Source organism: Alligator mississippiensis, chromosome 3 (assembly GCF_030867095.1).
Source record: "Alligator mississippiensis isolate rAllMis1 chromosome 3, rAllMis1, whole genome shotgun sequence".
Classification (NCBI taxonomy): domain Eukaryota; kingdom Metazoa; phylum Chordata; order Crocodylia; family Alligatoridae; genus Alligator; species Alligator mississippiensis.
This window is the reverse complement of record NC_081826.1, coordinates 263,340,964-263,364,566: the sequence shown is the minus strand read 5'-3', so window position 1 is coordinate 263,364,566 and position 23,603 is coordinate 263,340,964. Positions and strand designations below refer to the sequence as shown.

Sequence of the window (23,603 nt, the reverse complement as noted above, 5' to 3'; positions counted from 1 at the left end):
ACTGATGTAGTATTAAAGACTTAAGCACTGGTGGTTTTAATTCTTTTTAGGTAATTTTAAGTTGTTTATAACTTTGAATGACAAGTCAAATATTATATTGTAGTTGTCTAACTGAAAAGATTATGTATCAAACAGACTTCTATCTAAAAGAAAAAGATAAAACAGTGTCATAATCTTTGAGTATATGATAAAATATAATCTATATTAACTCCATCATTTTAGAAAAACCATTATAGGATATAAACAGGAAACTGTGAATTATGAAACCTTCATTCTTTTAAGTGGTACTAGAAAGGGGAACAGAAACTGTTGTTTTGAGTAATTTGTACAATCTGTAGGATTTCAGGTGGAATTATGCACTAACAAATCATAATATAGGCCTCAGGAGCCTAGATTCATGTTACTTGGAAAAGTTTTGGTACCTTGGGCAGTTTGAGAATGTAAATGACCAAATGGTGTAAAAGTTAATATTCACTGATAGTTATATCTATTTCATTTACTTAACAGAAACGGTAATGAAAGACCTTGATGTAATAACAATTCCTAGTAAAGATGTTGTGATGGTACATGAACCGAAACAAAAGGTGGATTTAACAAGGTACCTAGAAAACCAAACATTTCGCTTTGACTATGCCTTTGATGACACAGCTCCTAATGAAATGGTTTACAGGTAAGTGTATAAGTAAATATTCCTTGTGAAGTTTTTTTATTGTTTTTTTCTGCTGTGACTACCTGTAGGCTTACATTGGCTATAGACTTCACTCCTTCTGTCTTGAAACTTAAGTGTTGCCACTTGCATTGATTTGTCAATTAATCTTTGGTTTAACTCAGTTTTATTCTGAATTCTTTATTTGTACATTTATCTCAGCTTTCTAGATGCTAGCATGTACAGAACATTGCTACATTTCTTGTCAACCTTGTCTTAGAATTATAGAAAATTAAGGTTGGAAAGGACCTGACGAGGCCATCTAGTCCAACCCCCTGCTCAGAGCAGGACCATCCCCAACTGTAGCATCCCAGCCAAGGCTTTGTCTAGCTAGGTCTTAAAACCCTCCAAGGATGGAGATTCCACAACCTCTCTGGGTAACCTGTTCCAGTATTTTACTACCTTCGTGATGAGAGTTTTTTCCTAATATCTAACATAAACTTCCCTTCCTGCAACTTCAGATCATTGCTCCTTGTTTTGTCTTCATACAACTCTGGCAGCTTTCTGTTAACTTCAAGGTCCACTGAAATTAGTATTAAAAGATTATAAATACTACAGAAGAAATCAGTATCTTAATAATAGACCTGTCATAACTCCTGGGCCCCTTAATTATGAATCAGCATCTCATTGTTCTAAGTGCTGTGGAAACAGAGAACAAAAGGGCATTCCCCAAAGAGCTGACATCTAAGTACAGAAGTTGATTATTTGGTAATCGATTACCTGCAAGGTTTTTATATTAACCAAAAAATGTGGTTATATTGGTTCCACCAGTGTAATGAAAGTTACATGTCTGGCGATGTACATGGACTTCACCTTGACTCCATTCGGTTGTAGCCAGTAATCTTGGTCTTGCACTTCTTAACATGAGTTACTATACAGTAATTTTCATTATGTAAACTTACTGCAGTACATAGAACCATATATTTATTTCATGTTCTTTTAAAAAATATTTCCTGTATAGCAATTGGGTATAGTTTTTAGTGCTCTTCTCTACTGTGGTGTTTGATTATCCAGAATGACATTATTTATCCTGGATTATTAACGCTATTGTATAGGGTGAAAGAGGAGGACAGATGGATACAGATAGAACAGCAGGGGGTATACAAAGAGATGGAGAGCATGTCTGCGCTTCAGTATAATGTGGAGAATTGGCTTGGGTACTAGAAGCAACCTAGCTGCAACAGCACTGTGCTATGCCTGGGCTAATTTGTTGTGTTGAAAAAGGTACAGCTTTGGAGGACCATCAGATCCTTCTTTTCATCAGTGTTCTTCTGAGTTTCAGGTCCATAGTTACTTGTGGAATAATGCACATTTTATTTTGCTGTAATTCTTTTGTACTACCCCAGCTAAATTTGATTCTAGTACCTGACCTAGCTGAGGTGTTGCTACATGACATGCAATATATATTATAGACTAACTTGGAAACGACACTGATTAACCTTCTGGGCAGTTGGCTTGGTACCCAAGTGGCCTAATCATTGTTAGGTTTCCTGCAGGTGAAATTGTTCAAAAGGAATGTGATGGGGGAGGGATAGGTGGTTTTGTGCATGTTTATGGAAGTACTTCCCATGCTTAATGGGCAGCAGTAGAGAGAACTTCTTCATTCTTGTTTTTAATGTATAAGTGGATGATAGAAGCTGGCATTGTGAGTTGATTGGTATAGGGAGTTGACATTTTGAAATTGAACAGAAGATGAAAATTAGGATGAGGATATATCCTAAAAGGACCTTGATAAAGAGCTTATGTTTGTGATTCAAAGAAGGCAGAGCCAGTAAAGGGAAACATGCCCTTTGTATTTTAAAAGTGGTTTCTTGATGTACGCTGGAGTCAGTCTGTATCCTTGCATGTTTCTTCCTCTTATTCCTTTGCCTTTTCCTCTCATTGTCCAGTGTTAGCCTTTTTGTCCTGCTCCAGTCCTCCTCTTTGAGAGCCTTCTGAATGGCAGTATGTGCTTTTTGCCTCCATTTTAATGATCTTTTTTCCCTTATATCTGCATCTCTTTAACTTCAGTTTTTCTTGCTGTTATTTCTCTTTTTGTAACTGTACTGTTTAACTCTAAAAGGTATTTTGGAATACAGTTAATATTAAAGTTTGTATATTCAGACCCTTCTGCATAGCCTCTTTCAGAAAAGGTTAATAAAACCTGCTGGAAGAGGTATGTGTTTGAACTGAAAAACAAATCTCAGCTCTCTATTCTAATAGAGGTTTCCTTTTTCCTTTCATAAACAATGATTCTTCTTCTACTTTTATTGAAGGAAAATCCATGTCATATTCCTCCCATTGAAGAACAATTTGAAACAGGATAGGTGTCCTCATGTACTCCTCGCACTTCACTAATGTCAGAATAAATAAACAGGTTTTATAATTCAGGACTGTAAAACTGCATATTATTTTTTTACACTGAAAGGTTTTCTCAGGGATGCTTGGCTATTCTGCATAATCCTATAGTTTTTGATTAAATAGTGTTGCTATAATATTTTTCTGAATTGATGGCAGTCATGCCAAAATTATAATTTTTTCTTTAATAAAAAATGCATTCATTTTTAAAAATGACATTTCTTCTGAATTTTCAGGGAAGACCGTTCTTTATATTTCTGAAAGGCCCATGATTGCGTTTTAGGAATAACATTGGCATTTTTTAGTTGTTGAACTGCCAATGTTGTATTAAATATTACGTAGATATTGTTGTATTTTTGCTTTGTATTAAGATGGATACAATTAATGCAACGTACCTATTTTCAAACCCAGATAAATAGGTGGTTCACATTTTTGTTCTTGGGTTAGCATTTTAATTTTTTAATGCATTTTCAATATTAAATGCTCTGACGTCCAACCTCAAGTAAATGTCCCTTTATAGTACCATGGGAAAACATAAAAGGAATAAGCGTTTCAGGAAAAAAAGGATGAAGACTTGAATTGATTTGGATTTTTTGGAATACTTTGTTCGGAAAGTGTTGATTCAAAAAAATGGACACTTTTTCCAGAAATGTACCAATATTAACAAAACTTTTGTTGTCAGGGTGGAACAGAAAGAGATTGTAAATCCTCAGTTTTTTGTGGAGTGGAATCTTGTTCTTGGCCATCCCTAAAATGCAACATGAGGCACAATAACATCTGATAGGCAGTGTAAAGAATCTGCAAGAAAGGAGAGAAACAAGGAAGTTATCACAGGGCCTCTGTCAGGCTTCCCTTTGCTTTAGCAGTTTTCGTGAAGAATGGCAAAAAATTGTAACAAGCCTGAAGCAGCCGGGAGTGAAGGAATAGTTTTAGTTTTAATGTATTTTATCCAATAAGAATGAAAGATAGCAAATTATACTCTGAGATCAAATGGCTTTTCCTGTTTCAACAATGTGTGTGAACTCTTTGATGCCTCTATAGATCCAGTATTTTTTGGCTGACCATCTTCTAGATTTAGTTAATCTTGGAGTCTTAAAGGATTTAACCAAAGATGCATCTATTTCAGCATTCTTCATGCAGAAGTTCCTAATGCCACCTTCTTCAGAGGAAAGTGAAAGCTTCCAATAATGTGGCTAGCCAGTTGTGTATTACTGCATCAAAGATGGGAAGAACGTAAGAATTGCTGTTTCCTGGGTCAGACTGTTGGCTACAAATGTCCAACTCAGGATCCTTAAAATTCTAGTTTATTAGGCGGATTGAAACACTGTAATGAGTTAAATCATAAACCTTGGGGCTGGTCCCCGTGCGCGCGCGCGCACACACACACACACACACACACACACACACACACACAGTAGCAAGCTACAAGAGTCAGGTATACCTATCCCACAGGCGCTGGAGTCTGTTGTTGAGGCTTCTTTCAGCGTGGTGTTATCTTCCAGAAGGGGGTCGCCAGCTGGTCCTTCTGGCTCAACAGGTCAGGTGCTGGTCAAGTTGGAGATCAAGAGGGTGCCACTGAGGGTCACTTTTCACTGCTTTTTATCTGTCCTTGGCAGACTTTGGCGACTCCCCAGTTTTCAGGTTTGCCCAATCCAGGGGTTGTTGACCCTCGTGGGATTCCCCCCCAGTGGCTACTGGATGGCATCTTTCAGCCCTAGAGGTCGTCCACATGTACGTGCAGGTTTGGGAGTCCGTTGATGAATTTTGAATAGGGCTCTGGGAGCGGTCGATCTGGAGATATTGAGCCCAAAAGTTGGTCCCCGGCATTGATTAACTCAGGCCAGGGCTTGTAGCCCTTGATCAGTGATGTTTAGAGATTTCCAGGTTGTTACATTGTCTTCTATTGAGTTCTTCTGTTGGTTGATCTGCAGTTTCCCAGGTGTTAATTGCTGTCTGCTATCACGTTACACATTCAATCGCTGATTCACTTACTCTTTCAGGGGCCAGCCTGATACAGAGAAGGGCAGTTTGATTCCTGCCTTGTTAACATTGTTACAATGTATAACTTATTTATGAAACTAAATACATTCAGTTGAAAGTTGAAAGGTGAGGAGTATAAAATATAAGCTACAAATGCCATGGCACACAAATAGATGAAAATACCAAACTACAAGGGGAGATACAAAATGCACACATACAAATTTTAAAACACAGTTCCTTATCTTAAAGTGAAAGAGAGAGGAAGGAAGAAAAGGTAGAAAAAGAGAAATATATCCAAAGAGGGGAGAGCAACTGTAGGCAAGAGGAAAAGGGGCTTTCTGCTACAAGACCATAGGTCCATCTTCCTCAGTGTCTTGTGTCACACAGTGGCAGAGAATGGATGATGAAAGGGACAGTGAACTGGGTATGAGCAGGGTTTTTCCCTCTGTGCCTCTCTTGCTTGTAGTTGTAGCATTTAAGGTCTAGGAAGTTCTGATTCAGAGGCTGTATCTCTAACTCCCATACTCAGTAGCTGCTGATGTCCCTTTCCTCCAAGAATTTGTCTAATCCCTTTTTGAATCTAGCTAAATGTCAGCTTCCACAACACCTGGCAGTGAGTTCCACACTTTAATTACATGCTGTGTGAAAAAGAACCATCCTTTTGTTAGTTTTAAACTTCCTACCTGCTAGTCTCATTTTATAAATCCTAATTCTTGTATTGAGAGAGTAAATAAACACATCCCTATTTGCTTTCTCTTTGCCATTATTTTGTAAATCGTTATCATGTTCCCTCTCAAACATTTCTTTTCTAAACTGAATAGGCCTAGCCTCTTCAGTCTCTTCTTGTATAGAAGCGCTTCCATATCACTAATCATCCTTGTTGCCCTTCTCTAGTTCTTTTATATCCTTTTTGAGGTGTGGGGCGCACAGTGTTGGACGTGTGGATGCACCATAGATTTATAAAGTGGCATGATGATACTTTCTGTTTTGTTTACAAGAGTTTTACAAGAATTTTTCCCTGGCCCTAGTTAAAGATGAATTTTATGCCCAGTTGAGAAGGTGGAGAGTTGCATCTTTTGTTTTTGTAAGTTTAGCAATGGGGAACAGTAGGCTATTTGGTACAGGAATTAATTCAGAGAGACCTGTGGCCTGTTTTCTGTAGGAGGTCAGTGTTAGAGATGTGAAGGCCTGGGGAAAAAAACCTGAAAAATTTAGAAAACTGTTTTGTTTTTTTTTCCTTCCCTGTTCTTTTCCAAGGACTTCTGCTTTTTTTCCAATGGAAAAATTGGAAATTTTGGGAAAAACTTAAAACAAACAAACAAACCTCTTATGAAATATGTTCTTTTAGAGCGGTGAATGAAATTCTTTTTAAGAAAAGTTTTTTTCAAATATTGTTTATTATATCTTCCCTTTACTCCCTCAAAATTATTTCTAATAACTATATAGTATGAAGATTTTTTTATGTAAGACAGTCTACAGTATTAGAGTATTACAATTCCTTTACATGGTAGACATGACACAGCTCTCAAATCCAAGATGCATTTCTTCCCTGAAAGGGAACTGTCATCTGCACAGTAAGAGGAAGGAAGGATCCAGGGCCACCTTTGCTTGTATATTTCTGCACTGCCTGCAGCCTTCCTTCCTATGACCTTTGATCTAGAATTTGGTTGAAGTAGAGTAATCTGTTTTCCTCCTGAGTCCTGACTAGGCCCCTCAACCTGGTCACCTCTCCCCTCAAAGGACTGGGAGTGGACACTGGAGTTCCCTACTACAGGGAAACAAACAGCTTACTGCTAAAGTCCTATTGTGGGTAGCAAAGCCTCAGAGGAAAAAGAAACCTAAAGATTTTGGTGGTGGAATGGAACCTGCTGCCTCCTGGACCCCATGACCCCGAGATCCAGAGAAGTACCTAACAAACTGCATCTAGCAACACACAGCAGCAGAAAGCAGACTTCTTATTTATTGAAAGGTAAGAGTTTCAATTTATTTTGAGTTCAGTATGTTAAACTGTATTTTCAGTTAGTATATTTTCTTAATTTGTTATTCATAATGGAGTTTGTATCAATCTGATGCTTTCTGAGCAAATCACCCTCTACCCTTAACTTAGTAGTGAGATGAGGTCTGAGGGAAGGGGTTGTTTACAGTGATCTTACTGGGGAACTCCATCAATTACTACATTTTTCACATGCTCTAGCTTTGTATTTATATATGTAACTAACTACTAAATTACGTATTTCTTCTTTTTTTTCCCTCAGCAACATGGTGCAACCATCTTCTAACATATGGAAGCATTTCAACACTACAACTACCAGTCATTCTGAAACCCCCTCTGTGTTTTGCAAATACTATCAAATTAAATATGCATTTCCAAATGCTACCAAGATGACCAAACATATCCTTGCATATATGAAGTGTCCTGCAGACATAAAAATACCCTTCATCAGTGAGTAAGGTAGATCAGGATAACAGTGGAAGTAGCACTTGGAAACATTCTCGATCTGGTAGTCCTCCTGGTTCTTCTGTAACATCAGCATTACAAAGTGTTGTCCAGTCAACACCATTAGGTAAACAGATATCTCAACTAGCTGTATCCAAAAGACTCCCAATAACTTCATTTCTAGATGAGATGACACCTGAAGAGCAAGAAAAAAATGACCAAGTTCTTGCAAGAGCAATGTATGCTTCTGGGACGCCAGTATCAATCATTGAAAATGCACCTTGCCAGGCAGCATTTAAATCATAAAGACCATCGTACCATTCACCCAGCAGACATTCTTTGAGCAAGCCTTTTCTGGAGTCAGAGTAATGCAGTCTGTGCATGAAAAAATCAATGAAGCACTCTGTCTTGCAGTACTTACTGATGGCTGGATAAATGTACGGGGAGAAGGAATCATAAACTTTGTAATAACACCTCAACCAGTTTTTTATAAAAGCATTGAAACAGGAGAGAACAGACATACTGCAGAGTATATCAGTAATAAAATATGTGAAGTCCTATAGAAGATTGGGAGTGGTAAAGTATTTGCTTTGCTGACTGGCAGTGCAAGTAATATGAAAGCAGCACAGGAAATCATAATGGACAAATATCCACATATTACTGCAATAGGGTGTGCTTCCTATGGCCTAAATTTGCTGCTTAATGATTTTATGAAGTTGGACGCATTGCAAAAGATCTATAATAGAGCAATAGAAATGATAAAATATGTAAAATCTACTCGCATTGTAGCTGCAATCTTTAAGAAGAAGCAGGAAGGAAAGAATGGGAAGAATAAAATGGTGATGCTCAAATTTTGTAGTAAAACTAGATGGGGTGGAGTGGAGATCTCATTTGAAAGTTTACTAAAAAACAAAGAAGCTCTTCAAGAAACAGTGATAACTGAAGATTTTAAAGTAGTCTGAAGTGTAAGGAACACTGTACTTGAGGATGTCTTCTGGGTCCAGCTGCAGCATTTGAATCAGACAGTATCTTTTTGTCAGACATTGCTTACCTAGTGGCCCAGATATAATCGACAGTATTTGACCATGTAAGTATATCTCCACTTAAAAGTATGGAAGAAGGAAAAATGAACAACTTCATTCACAGGCGGGAGGAATTTTGTTGCCAGCCAGTTCATGCTGCTGCAAATGTTTGGGATCCAAGATTCAAAGGTAGAAATGTTAGTGATAATAGCATTGCTGCTGCATTTGACTGGATTACAAAACAAGCAACACACTTAGGACTCGATGTTGGCAAGGTACTTTCAGATGTTGCAGAATACAGAACGTGATCAGGTATTTGGTCCAGGAGTGCAATCTGGGACTCTACCAAGCATATTCCTCCTGCAACATGGTGGCCTTTGTACAACACAGCCTCTGACTCCACTTGCTTCTCGATGGCTTCAGATTTCTCCATCTTCTGCAGCATGTGAAAGAAACTGATCTGTTTGGAAATATGCACACCAAATCCAGAAATAAACTAACATGTGAAAGAGTAGAGATGCTTGTTTCAATCTATGCAAACCTTCAGGTTTCCAAAGTTCATGGAGATAAAAATGAAGTTTCAGATTCAGAAAATATTGATCTTTGAGAAACTGCGTGACTCTGATTAGATAATGAAACTTGCAATGCTGATATTTTCAGCAATATATTTGATTGTTTAAATGACACATGAGTTTTTCACGTGCTGAATTTTGTCTCCAGCCTTAAAGGGATGTTTTTTTCTGAGCACTTTTTCAAAAAATATGAGTTTCTTCTGTTTCTGGAGAGTGCTGACTTGGAGGAGACCTATGGAGGAGACTTTTTAAATCCAGATAATTTATAGATTCTTAGATTGGAAGGGACTTTCCAAGATCATTGGGTCCAGCCCCCCGCACTAAGCAAGAAAGACAACTGGGGTCAGGTGACCCCAGTGTGGTGACTGCCTGTCTCCTCTTGAAGATTTCCAGGATAGGTGATTGCACCACCTCTGGAGGGAGCTTATTCCACAGTCTGGACGCCCTGACTGTGAAGAAGTTTTTCCTAGTGTTAAGCCTGAAATGGTCTTCCAGGCCATTATTCCTGATTTTACGCAAGGGTGCCCTGGTGAACAGTTGTTCACCAAGTCCTTGGTGTATTCCCCTGATGTAAGCTGCTACCAAGTCCTCTCTCAGCCTTCTCTTTTTTTAGGCTGAAGAGGCCCAAGTCCCTCAGCTGTTCCTCATATGGCTTGCCTTTCAAGTCTCTGATAATAGAGACTTCCTTTTGTACTACAATGCTGATGGTTTCTATTTTCAACTTTTATTTTTTCCTAGTTCTCATGAACTGGCAAAAACTAAGATATGCTTAAGTACCTTAGCAACTTGCAGCTCCATTTGTAACAATAATTACAAATAATTATTTTAAATGTCTTAGTTTTTTATTCAAATAATAATAAGGTATTTATATTTCAAATTTCATAAATATACCAAGCATTACAATTTTGTGTGCTAATTAAGTTATACATAATATATTTTATGTATGTACAATAGTAGAGTAAATGTAGATAGATATGAAAATAAATATTGCATGTATTTCAATTCTCCCCAAAATTTCCATTCCCCGTTTCCTCCCCGTCCATGGGAAAAAACAGGTTTTTTTCCCTATGACTTCAGAATTTCCATGACATCTCCAAAACATATAGGGCATCTCTAGAACAGTTCTGTTTCCTTAACTTATTCCTAAAAAATCTTTGTACTTGTATTTGAGGGCAGATGACTATCTCTATCTTTAATACTCACTTAATAGTAACTTTTCTTTTCCTGAAAGTCAATTCCACTGTAAATGTTTAATTTTCATCTACAGCTATTCTTAAATTTCTTCTGATGATGGGAATAGTGCTGTGGTCTTGTGTCTGATTTGTTATAGAAGAGATTGCAAAACACAAAGATAGTCATATATTATGGTATGTCTGTTGGTCTCAGAAATGCCTGCTAGTGAGTTGCAGAGGTCCTTAGTGGGTTGAGGAGCTTGCAGAGTCTTCTCCCTTCTAAAATTTCTGTCCAAATACTAGTTTGAAGACAGAAAACCTAAGTCTCTCTTGTTGCATCTTGAACTGAATAGTTTTCCAGAAATTATAGTATGCTTAAATAAAGCTGTTTCCTTTGATTTAAATAGTTTTTTTCTGTCTGAAAAAAATTCTAAAAACAACTTTGAGAACAGAGATTCAGAAAATGGTTAGAAGGAAAATGAACTTGTGATGAGCAAAAAATACTGTATTTACAATTCTGAATTTGTTGAACTTACTAACTTTTAATGTGGCTACAGATGATGAAAACTTGTTTTTTGGGGGGATTTTTTTGTTAAGGTTTACAGCTCGACCATTAGTGGAGACCATATTTGAAAGGGGCATGGCCACATGTTTTGCATATGGACAAACTGGCAGCGGAAAAACCCATGTAAGCATTTCTTTTAAACTTAATAACAGTATCACAATATTATTATTTTAATCAGATTAGTTTATACACATTGTGGTTTTGCTTTTTATGTTTCTTTTCTTTACTTAGACTATGGGTGGTGACTTTTCAGGAAAGAACCAAGATTGTTCTAAAGGAATTTATGCACTTGCTGGTAAGTAAGTAGTCCTCTGCACTTTTCTGTAAAATTGTAGAAAATGCTAGATTTTTGTACTCCTGAGGTATACATTGTAATGAATATAAGTACCCATATATATTACAATATGATAGAGAGGCGTCGGCATCAAAGAAAGCTTTTAAACATGTAAAGTTTGAGTTTAGCATATAGTGATATATCAAAGAAATACAAATATGAGAATACAAATGTGTACTTGAGAATACAGATAACTGCAGAGTTGAGCTTCAGATTTATGGGCTATTCTGTATTTCAGAAAAGTTTTCTAGTTTTCACTGCAAAATAAATTATTATTATGGTAGATAAGCTGACTTTTAAAAAAGATGGGCTTATAATGAAAGCCTGATTGACTCTGATTCTGGTCCTACCAAGTATAGCTGTAATACATAAGACAGACAATTGTGTGTTCAATGGGTCTCCACTAGATGAAAACACATAACTGGATTTTTGTATTTGAAAATTTATTCACAGCTCGGGATGTCTTTTTAATGCTAAAGAAACCAAATTATAAGAAGTTAGAACTTCAAGTATATGCAACGTTTTTTGAGATTTACAGCGGTAAGGTAAGTGCAAGTATTTGATTTGAGAGAGAATACACTCTGTAAAGATAAATGGTTGTAAACAGAACAGAATTTTCTCTATATTAAAATTTCATTTCATATGGACTTAGCATCTGTCTTCTAATCATGTCTGGTTGGACTTTCTGCCTGTTTTTCAAACAAAATTAGAATATATAAATATCTTCTAAAAATTCCTTGCTATAACTCTGTATATGTTTCTTCCCAGGTTTTTGACTTGTTGAACAGAAAGACCAAATTAAGAGTGTTGGAGGATGGTAAACAGCAAGTCCAGGTTGTGGGATTGCAGGAACGGGAGGTCAAATGTGTTGAAGATGTTTTAAAGCTTATTGAAATAGGCAACAGCTGCAGGTATATGCTGTTTTTAATTTGATTTTTCACAATAAACTCTAGAAAACTGTAATTTTATTACAAGTGGTTGTCTTTGTTTATTCAAAGCCTTAGCTTTCTACTCGAGTGCAGTTTTTTTCCGTGAGGACATTGGCTGTTGTGGGAATTTTGCTTACTTCTTGTTTTAGCTTGTATGCATCTGCCACGAGGAACCAAAAACTGATTTTTTTGTGGGGTATGAGTTGTATGTATTTATGTAATCAGCTTACTGTTTTAACTTCACATTATTAATTTTCTGGAATACTGCCAGATTCTTTAGTTTTAAAGCCAGTATACATTTATATTATGTGACACAGCTTCCATACTATAAATATTTTAATTTGTTAAAGTCCACACTTTGTTTTTAAAAATAGTCTTTTGCATTAATGGTTGGTCTCTTAGTGGGTAAAAGTATTGCTTCTAAGATGGAGTTTAAATGAAACGTGATGTGTGGTTTATGAGGTTGTGTGGAAGATGACATTTGAATACTGTTCTCTCTCCTGTATAAAAAGATGGGGAAATTTATATATATTATACAGTTTATAGATCATTGTAGGCACTTCAGAACTCAAAATTAGCAATATGCTGACACTAACAATGCATAAAAGAAGATACAGGTCACTGTCCTGAATCTGTTATTCCCTGAGAATAATATACTTAATGTGAATGGTCCTTCATGTATGCTAAATAATATTTAAATTCTTCTTCCCCTCCTACCTCCCTTTATTATTAAAGAACATCTGGTCAGACTTCTGCAAATGCACATTCATCTCGGAGCCATGCAGTATTTCAGATTATCCTCAGAAGGAAAGGCAAACTACATGGTAAATTTTCTTTGATTGATCTGGCTGGAAATGAAAGAGGAGCAGATACTTCAAGTGCGGATAGGCAAACGCGACTGGAAGGTGCAGAAATTAACAAGAGCCTTTTAGCGCTCAAGGTAAGTAAAATTGCCTTCAATTGCATTTGAACAGGTAGAACTCTTCTTCATATAAGAAAAACCTCTAATAAAATGAGTTTTTATACAGGCAGAAATCAACAACTTACTGGTCAAAATGATATGGCATATAACATTTTGGCAAATTGTTCTTCTAAATGCCTAAGAGAACACTTAGCAGTTAACCAATTGAAACTTGCTACAGACATCATGTACAATATGGTGGTGTAGTATAAATGATTTTGTGGCATTTATGTGTCTAACTTTAGACATTCAGGTTTTGAAATGTTGGCCTGTGTATTGGTTTTTTTACCATGCATATAAATCAGTGTCACTTCTATCTGCAAGTAAGTTCAACAACTTGCAGAAGAATAAAAGAAAAAATGCTAAACAAGAGCTAAAGGGCTAAATTAAAATGCGTTACTTGAATATGGCAGTACTTTAGCTAGTATATATAGTAATCCTCTATTTCTGGTGCTTTCAAATAAATACGTGACTCATGTGTTTGCACTTTTTGCATGCAGAAATTGTGATCTGAAGCAAGCAAATCATTTAGTCTGCCGTTTGGGGGAAATGGTGCTTTTGAATCTCTGTCACCAGGAGTCTGCTCCTAGGTTTCCTTCTTTAAAGAACTGCTTTTCTGACCAAAGCCAGTGTTTTGCATGCATAAAGCCATGTTATCCATTGTTTCGCTTCAAAACGGTGGTCATCTTTCCTATCCTTTCAACCCTGATATGCACACATAATTACATGAGGTGTTTTCTCCTGACAAAAGCCCCAGGAGGTAATATTGTTACAATAGTCTACAGCATGCTGAAAATACAGAGGCAGCACAAAATTGAAGGATGCATCAAAATTGAGATTTATGGTGCATTTAGTATCAAAATAAATAACATCAGCAATATCATATTGTTTGTATCATTCATTCTCAAATGTAATTAGTAAAATCTGTTTTTATTTGTTTATTTGATGTTTCAGAAATAGCTAGGATTCAGGAAACAATATCTACACATTTTGAGTTCAATTTCATTTTGTTTGTCTCTCTAATTATAGTAATGTGCTACTGGTTGTCTCTCTTGAATTCCATTAATTATATAGAGAAAACAACAAAGGAAGAGCTTCAGAATTTCTAAATAACTGTACGGTGTTTTAAAACTCTGACACTTCTCTGTCTCAGATCAAACTAGTCCTCTTTTATCAGTTTCCCCGAATATTGTAGTTTGAGTCAAAAACTTTGACATTTTAATTGTAATCTATTTCCAATTAAGTTTATTTTGTGAAGAAAAGTCTGTAGTGCTCTTGTACAGATCTGCAAGTCACGTGCTATTGTCAGCCTCGGCTTTTAAATGTCTGAACAGTGTCTTTTTTCTGGGAACCATAATTTATTTTCTAATGTCTTAAAGGAAATGGAGTTGTTGCTTTTTTGCCCTTTTTGCTGGATAGTATGGCTAAAAGTAAGTCGTGACATTTTCTATACAAAAACTGGCAGTGTCTTTGCCCCATCCTCTTCAAAATTGAATAAGTGTGATTTTACTGTCTGTTTATCATTAGGTGCACAAATAATTAATAAATTGAAGAATCCTAATTAAAATTAAATTGCCATCAGAGAAACTGACTACACCAGGGGCGGGCAATTATTTTGGGCAGGGGGACACTTACTGAGTTTTGGCAAGCCATCAAGGGCCGCATGACAGGCAGCCAGGGGCAGATAAATATTAATTTTCTAAATTTTTTAGGGGCCCTGCGGGCCAGATAGAATGGCCTGGCAGGCCACATTTTGCCTACCCCTGGACTACTTGCACTTAGGTCCCTGGTGGACATTCATGTAAATGCACCATGAGATCTAATCCCTGATCCCAACAATTGTGGCTCCTGCCATGCTCCACATGCATGGTAAGAGGCTCAATTTTGGGATTGGGAATTAGATTCCAATCACGTCCTGCTTGTCAGTGCAGATGGAGCCCAGGATCATAACTTGCATTGGCAATTTGAAAGCTGGATGCCCACAGGTCTAGGACTGTGGCCAACCATCAGTTTGGCCAGGGACTGCACCAGGGTCCGGAAATGACCCCAGTGCGGTCTCTGTTGGGGCTGGCAGTCAGCTGAAATAGATTCTAATTAATGTGTTAAAGTTCTTGACCCAAACTGCAAGTGGATGTACATTGTATATATTGGTTCAAACTGCAGTGTATGTAACTTATTCAGCTGATTGTTGGCCTTGCAGGGACCTCCTTGGGACCAGTTCCAGACCCTAGTGTGGTCCCTGGCCCAAGCTGACAATCAGCTGATTGTTCACCCAATGGGGACAGTACTGAGGCTGATTTCAGACCCCAGTGTGGTCCCCTGCCCAAACTGACAATCAGCCAATTGTCAGCCCAACCACACTGATTGTAGGCTCATACACACTTTCAGTTTATGATGCCATACAACTCAGCCATATTATACGTGTAGAACAATTTTATGGTTGGTTTGCCATTTAATGGCACCTTAAATTGGGTGCATGGGCACCCTTCTCATTTATGCCATAATTAACATATTCATTGTGGCATAAATGCAACCTGTAGAGGGGACCTTAAATGCATTTTAACATTGATTTGTAGAAAAATCTGTTGTTCTTTCCCCTTAACAAGTCTGTTTTTTCCTGGAACAGCCTTACTAGAAATGCCTCAACCATTTTAAGAATTAGACAGAATGCACCATGCTGCACTCCTTAGCTTCTGTTCTGTGTCACCGTGAGAGTTCTTAAGATGATACTTTCTAGGTATGACCAACTGCTATAACTGGATTTCTTTGGGGCTTGAGGCATCATCTGTTAAGTGTTGTGATTCCTAGTGGCTTATAGAAGAGCAACATACCCAATGCTCATAACACCTGTATATAACTTACATGTCTGTCAAAATAGGGTTTTTTTTGTCTTGGTCATGAGCTGAATAAATGTTGATTTGCTTATTCTTTCAGGAGTGCATCAGAGCCTTAGGCCGAAACAAACCTCATACTCCATTCAGAGCAAGCAAACTTACTCAGGTGCTAAGAGATTCATTCATAGGAGAAAATTCCCGTACCTGTATGGTAAGTTAATTTACTTTTAGGGAATTATTTCTGTTGCTGTTATGAATGCATCTATTCAGGATATTATAGTTAGAGTTGGTATATGTAGGGTATATTAAGCTTTGGATCCAGAATGATTCATGACAAGTGAAGATTATCTTTCAACAGGGTAATTCAGATTGACTTCTTCCTGTTCTGTGTGGTTTTGCTTGTGTTTGTTGGGTTGGCAGAGGGACCGTGTGTATTTTCCAGATGTTTCATTGGATGAGTAATTCTTAGCAGAATTTGCGAAAGTCTGTTTTAAATTGGACAAATGCATAGAATCATTTAAAAAAAAAAAGGGTGGGGGGAGGAGGGAGGTGGAAGGGAGCTGAACCAGGTCATCTAGTTAAACCCCCTACTCAAGGCAGGATCATCCCTGTTTAAATCATCCTAGACAACTGTTTGTCATTAGAAGTTTTTAAATAAAGATTAGACAGAAATTTCATAAACTCTCTAGACATTCTGTTCCAGTATTTAACTATGTTCATAGTTGGAAAACATTTCCCAATATGTAACTGTAGCAGGATGCTTGGAGTTCCTGCTACTTTAAGAGCAGACAGGCTATAGCTGAGGTGGGCTGAAGGTGCAGTAGGAAGGCAATTAGGGACTGTGTCGGAGAAGCAGCCTGCTGGTGTGGCCAGCTGATTTGTGGAGTCATCTGATCCAGGAATAGGGTGGAACTTAGACTATGTATAAACCGAGGCCTGGAGTAAGTAAGAATATGGGGAGCTGCTGAGGAGACATTTACTGAGCAGGATTGCGGTAGCTCTGGAAGCCAGCAAGGAGAGTGCAGCCTGCAGCAGTTTGGAGGTTTGGGAAGGCACTAAAGGGGTGGAGGAGCTTCTTGGGGACCCAGTGAATGGGGGATCCAGAGCCCCAGGATGGGCTGTGTGTAAGACTGAGGCCTGGGGAAAGGCTGAGTGTGGGGGACCAAGGGAGGCTTCCAGAGTTGGGCTAAGTTTGGGGACCTGATGTGGGGTGCAAGTAAGTCCAGAGGGGACCATTGCTGGAGACCGCTGGCCTGAAGTTGTGCAGGACCGAAAGGGGGGTGAAAGGTTGGAAAAGACCACTGCTGAGACTGGGGGGAGTCTAATTTGCCCTAGTGGGGCCAGGGCCAGGGGGCCTGAGTGAGCCACAAACACCCCAAGGGCTGACCACCTGCTGCTGCTGCCACCGCTGACTGGGATTGTGCGCCATGTCGGGGGGGCGGGAGGACTCTACACCCCCCCCACCCTCCCTCACACTCCACAAACCCCATACATCCATACCCTGCCCACATCCCCCCACAACCCCTCCACATATATACCCTCACCCCCAACAGATCTACACCCCAACTCACACAGCCACCCACATACACATCCCACCATGCACAACCACCCATTCCCCAACCACACCCTCCCTGCCACACGCAGCTATACTCCTCCACTAACCCCACAACCTCCCCTACCACCCCCACACACTCTACCCACACAATATACAAGAGTAAGACTTTATTTTTGAGCTATTATGCTGTCACCTTTATATACACTATGCAAACCCAGAAAAATCAGGGCAAAATATTTTTTTTAAATAAAGTTAAAATACTTTATAATAGATGTTTGACTTTTAGTATATGATTTTTCTTTTCAGTTCTAAGATGGCAAACTCCCTCCCCTGCAAAAGAGTACTTTTGGGGGCGAAGGGAGGGACTTTCAGTGACAAAGGTAAGGGGTTAGGGGTTGGGACTTCAGGTCCCAAGAAGGTGACCAGGGGGTGGGACACCTGTCAAGGGGCAGGGCTACCATTGCAGCCCATGACAGCTCACCAAAAGTCATTAAGTGGCCCTCTTGCCAAAAGCCCACCCCTTCCCTAGAAAGTACCACTGGTGTCAAACCCCAGGGAATGGTGAGTATGGGGTGGCCTAAAACCCCAGCTTCCACTGCCTTGAGGGCTACACCTTTGTGGGGAAAGGCTAGGGGAGCACACCCCAATTTTAAAAACACAGGAAGAAGGTTTTAGTGGGACTAGAAGGGTCCAGAAGCCCAGAGAAGGGCTAGTAAGAAGTGGGAATAGAAGGGTCCAGAGAGGCCAGGAAAAGGGAGACCAAATGAGTCCAGAAGTCCAGCAAGAGGCCAGGAAAGAGTGAGACCAAAGGGTCTAGGGACCAAGTGAGAGACTGAGGGGCCTGGGAGCCCAGGGAAGGACTGAGTGAGAAACCAAGGGGTCTGAGGGCTCAGAGTGGGGCTCTGTGTGTAATGAGAAAACATAGATGAGGATGACACCTGGAAGGCTTGGGGCATGGTGTAGGGGTGGAACAAAGTAATGCATTTTGCTGATAAGGCACTGACCACAAACATCTAGTGGTCTTTAAGATGAGACCAGGACAGCCTCCTGTATTTTAATGGCAATTAACATCAGGACATAGCAGGTGAGAAGGACAGACTGTCTGCAGAGCAGGGTAAAAGTAATTTTTTTTGTCTCCTAGGGCTTTATGGCTACCCATGGAGATGGTGCTCTGTTACAGTAACCTTAAATCTCCCTTGTTACAATTAAAGCCCTATATTTATCTTTTACTCTGTGGCAGGTATGGGCAATTATTTCAGATGGAGGGCCACTTAATGAGTTTTGGTGAGCTGTTTAGGGCTGCGAGGGTAGCCCCTCCCCTTGACAGGTGCCCTGGCTGCCATCTTGGGACCAGAAGTCCTTCCTCTTGTCCCTGGAAGAACTCATTTTTGGAAGGGTGTTTGCCATCTTGGAACTGAAAAAAACCCAAATTATAGACTAAAAAAATATAACCATCTATAATATGATGTTTTAATTTTATTTCAAAAAATATTTTTGTCCTGAATTGTGTGTGTTTGTGTAGTGTACATAGAGGTGATTGCATAATAGCTCAAAATGAAGTCTTACTCTTGCATTGTGTGTGGTGGGAGGTAGTTATGGGGTTTCTGGGAGGCTGTGGGTGTATGTGGGCATATTTGTATGCGTGTGGGTGGGTAGGTTCATATTCCTGAGCCCTGTGTTACCGTGGGGAACTCTGTGCGATGAAGCTGGTGGTGCAGGTCAAGGGGCTCAGCCCGGGCAGCAGGGAGAGGGGTGGAGCCGACCTGGTTCCATAGCGCAGAGCTCACCGTTCCTTGCTGTTCCCCATGACCTGTGTGTAACAGTGAGTGGGGCCAGGCTTCTGGCTTCATCATGCAGGGCTCGCCCAGAGGCATGCGGCTCAGGCAGGGAACCTGGGAACTGCATGTGAGCCCTGCGTGATGGAGCCAGGTGGACGCTGGCCCAGGCTTCTTGCTCCTGCTGCTCCACCCTGGGTCTCCAACAGCATGGGCCCCGCATTCCTGCCTGCTGCCACCACCACTCCTCCCACCCCCGCTGCCTCCCTTCCCCTGCCGCATACCTACCTTTCTGCGCATTCATCACTACCACCAGTTTCCCTGTCCGTTGCTGCTGCCGTTTCCCTGCCAACCGCCACTTCCCTACCTGGGGCCAAGGTCAGGGTAGTCCTGCAGGAGAGGGTGGGAGGGCAGCATGCGTTGCCTCTGTGGGAGTGAGTGGGGCTCGGCCCCATGTGAGCAAAGCAGGAGCAGCCTGGGGTGGGGCCAAGTGCAGCAAATTGATAGGCACCCACCCATGGGCTGGATGAAATCCCCTGGTGGACTGGACCCAGCCCACGGGCCATATGTTGTCTGCCCTTGCTTTATGGCCACAGAGGACAATTGATCACATGAATGTATGATCTTATGCTAATAAAAATAAATTTAGAATTGGTGTAAAAGGCCATCAGGTGGCCTGTTTGGAGGTTGAGTGACTGGAGAAACAGCATAGAGAAGTTCAGAGCAAGGGATAAATATGTATTTGCATCAGTATCTGATATTACTGCTTGGGAGGAGGCAGTTGTATGGTGTTTTTTCTGGTTGGTGCATCAGGACTGTTAATAAAGATTTGCAAGTTAAAGTCCTCAATCATTAGTGATTTCTAGCTATGAGAAGCAGTTGGCTTTACAGTTTTGTAGCCAGCACACTTTGCTGTACATTATTGTCTCTGCTTCAGTAACATTAGCAAAAACTTATTTAAATAAAGAAAATAATAGATAACTTAATATATGCAAGAATCTAAGCTGTTGAATAAGGTCATGCAGTTTTAACCAAAACGGTCCCTTTCTAAAATAGATAAAACGGTCCCTTTTCTAAATAAATATCAGCATTGCTTTCTTCATTTCTGAGGTTGCATTTTGCTTAATTTTACTTTTTTGCAACATCTATGAGAAGATTTTATTTTACTTTACGTACATTGAAAATACTGGAATCCTAACAATCTGTGATTGGTTATTTTGTTGTTTGCTTTCCTTTTGAAATATTTATGATCTTTTACATTCAGTATTGGCTTATAGAATAATCCTTCAAAAGGGAGTAGAAATGTGACTACTTGGGTGGGGTTTTTTTGTTCATGTTTGTCCACTTACATAACTACAGTTGTCTCATAGTTGGAAACAAGGGAACTTTCATTGTAAGCCATTATTCTCAGCTCTCATTTTATTCTGAATTTTCTCATACAGCTGCTCAGTTTGAAGACGAGTTGTTGAACTTTTCTGTCTGTATGCATGTATGTGTGTAAGTTTGATTGAATATATTTTGCTGCAGGTTTTTAGATAGAGTGCAAAAATGTATTTGTAGCAGTTGTCTTGCAAATATTCAAACAACTTTTATTAGGTTCAGAATCCAAATCCTTGAAATGATTGATTTAAGCTTGTATGCACAGTCTTAATTCTTCATGTATCCAGACTGAACCCTTATGTATCCCAACTGCACCCTGAATAAATTGGGAATGGGGGGAAGGGAGATTGTGATGATGCCATGATACCTTTAGTTACACACATGAGCAAGGCTTAATGGAAAGTTCCTTGAGCAGCTCTGAGTCTGACATTTCAGTTTCATAATTTGAGACTGCTTTTAAGGTCTCTTTTGCATATGACTCTCTCTCTTTTTGGAGGGAAAAGGTAAAAACATACTTCACGCTATGTAATGTTGACTAATTTTAACACCTTCCCATTCCTGGAAAAAAAAATCATTCTGAAGCCTCCCTACTGTATCAGCTGCTTGTGCTGCCACATGGCTAACTACATCATTTGGCAGCAGGAGGCGGTTTGTTATCCCAGGCTAGGAACAGATGTTGCATTTGTCTCTGGACAAGTTGTGCCCGTATTTGTGCCAGAACAGATATATCCAAGCATGGGTGTGCACACACCTCACCATTCTAATCAGGGCCTAGTGAGCAGCTGAATGCACTGCCAGTTTTCTACCATCAGTTCAGTGATGCAAACCTGGGATAACTATTCAGGTGCACTGTATTTCGTGGTGTATAAGTTGGGTTTTGAACCCAATTTTGTGTATCTTAAAAACCGAACTTGACTTGTACACCATACCAGCGCTGTTCGCGGGGGATGGGGCCGTGCCAGCTGAGTGCCGAGCCCATCACCATCCCCATCCCTGTGAGTAGCGCCAAGCCCGGTGCTGCTCTCAGGGGACGGGGCTGGGCTCAGTGCTCAGTTGATGTGGTCCCATCCCCTGCAGACAGTGCTGTCGGTGCCGCTCACAGGGGATAGGGCCATGCCAGCTGAGTGCTGAGCCTGGCCCTGTCTGCTGTGAGTGGCACTGAATTCAGCACTGCTTTGCAGGGGACAGGGTTGGGCTTGGCGCTTAGCTGGTGTGGCCTCATCTACTGCGAGCGGCACCGGCAGCGCTGTTTGGCTAGGCATAGTACAGTATAACCTAATAAATCTGGGTTTTAAAAATCGGGAATTCTCAGAAATCCAGCACTTTGGCAGCCAGGTGCTCAGTCCCAAGCATGCTGGATTTATGAGGTTTGAAATGGCAGGTATCCGGCACCACCCAGTTTCAACTCTTGCATCTCCCATGTATCAGCTTTGAGCACAGCAAGGAGAGTAGGATTCAGACAGTACTTGGGACTTGACATGTATTAGACAGTTTGTGCCTGTTTTAGGAAAGTGCTTCCTCTACACTAAGAACTGTATTGTACCAAGTAAAAAGTTAAATATTTAAACTGTTAATTTTGGTCTGAATGTTTGCTTGTTTGTTTGTTTTTCAAAGTAAGACAAAAATAAAAAGTGTGGCTCTTTAAGAATGTGTCTGTGCGCATTTTGCTTTGTGCTTGCGTGTCCTGTGACTGAGAGTTCAATTCTTTGAATAGCAGCATGTCTTAAACTGCGTATGTCCTTGTGTTGCTGTCCCGAAGGATCTAAAGATGAGAGCAGCTGCACCTGTTGCTTAGTATCAGCTTACTGCCCATTGCAGTGTGATGGAACTAGTGGCATTTTTCTGCTTTCCTTTAATTAAATCATCTTGTAGTGGAATAATGACTTGTGGTTAATTTCCATTAAATTATCACTTTCCTGTTTTTTTAAATTTAATTTAGTTTTGTTTTTGTTTTACTTTAATTTGTAATGGCTTGTTCTATTCTTTCAAATTCTGATTTGAAAGAGTAGAAATCTTCAACTTTGAAGATTTACTCTATTTGTGGGAAAGGCCTGTTTTTCACTATTCACTGCCAATTAGTAGATCTTTTTTTGGGATAGACTAGTTTCACTTGTACCTGAGCTTCCACAGGAGTTGCATCACATTATTACAGAGCAACAGATAGCATAAAAAATATTGCCACACATGCCATATATGCATCTGATTTGGTGGCTACATTCCTAGTCAGCATTATGGCAGCATGCTTCATGTCTGTTAAGTATCCAGTATTCTTAAAGCAACAAAGAACAAAATTGAGGACTTCTTATTTGAAGATACAGAACTGTTCAGTTTTTGTGTGGACAGTGCAATGCACTTCTGCAAAGCTTCCAGGGCTGCATACTATTTTTGGGTGCCTAAACTCCCAACTGTGATGGGGACAACCAGTGTAGCAAATATCCTTCCATAACCACAAACATATTTCTGAATATCTGTATAGGAAAAAAACTAGAGATTTCTTGGAGGAAACTATCCCCTTTGGCTGCTGGTCACACTACTTGTTTCCAGGCATCCTCAAATGACTTGGGAGTCACCTTCATCTTTTGGTACCTATGGAAGATTTTAATCAGAAAGTTCTTGTTAACACCTACTGTATTTAGTCAATTATTAAATGGGGAGAAACCTCATTTTGTAGTATTTAATACCAATTAACCTCGTCTTGGTATCAAGTTCAAAGCAATTTTTCTTGTATAATCTAATTATTGGGGGGGTTGTCTTAAATTCAGGGTTGCCTTGAATTCATGTAAGTAGGGTAGATATGTGCCTGAAATTCTTTCTGTGGATATTACGTCCCATTTCAGTCCCTACCCATAGTTCTTTCCTATCTGGGGAAACGATGTTCATCAGAGTGCCCCAAGGGATGACAAGGTTGAACAGTTATAAACTCCTGCAAGACTGTTTCAGGCTGGACATATGGAAGAATTTCTTCACTGTCTGAGCCCCCAAGGTCTGGAATAGCCTGCCATCAGAGGTGGCTCAAGCACCTACATTGAACACCTTGAGGAGAA

The 23,603-nt window shown here is 39.7% G+C and overlaps 1 protein-coding gene and 1 long non-coding RNA gene across 6 annotated transcripts in view; both read left to right on the top strand.

The window, feature by feature from the left end:
- KIF2A (kinesin family member 2A) overlaps nucleotides 1-23,603 on the top strand; it is a 107,151-nt gene that overhangs the window by 56,397 nt on the left and 27,151 nt on the right. For all 5 annotated transcript variants that reach the window (XM_019495957.2, XM_006263746.4, XM_006263745.4 and 2 more), the window contains 7 exons: nucleotides 508-670; nucleotides 10,824-10,914; nucleotides 11,023-11,086; nucleotides 11,579-11,670; nucleotides 11,894-12,036; nucleotides 12,790-12,994; nucleotides 15,950-16,060. In XM_019495957.2, the coding sequence (XP_019351502.1) occupies nucleotides 508-670; nucleotides 10,824-10,914; nucleotides 11,023-11,086; nucleotides 11,579-11,670; nucleotides 11,894-12,036; nucleotides 12,790-12,994; nucleotides 15,950-16,060 (869 nt within the window). The remainder of the gene's footprint in view (nucleotides 1-507; nucleotides 671-10,823; nucleotides 10,915-11,022; nucleotides 11,087-11,578; nucleotides 11,671-11,893; nucleotides 12,037-12,789; nucleotides 12,995-15,949; nucleotides 16,061-23,603) is intronic.
- Nucleotides 679-8,996, top strand: LOC132249612 (uncharacterized). The gene is made up of 2 exons (XR_009461123.1): nucleotides 679-6,992; nucleotides 7,279-8,996. It is a non-coding gene; the product is annotated as an uncharacterized LOC132249612 (long non-coding RNA).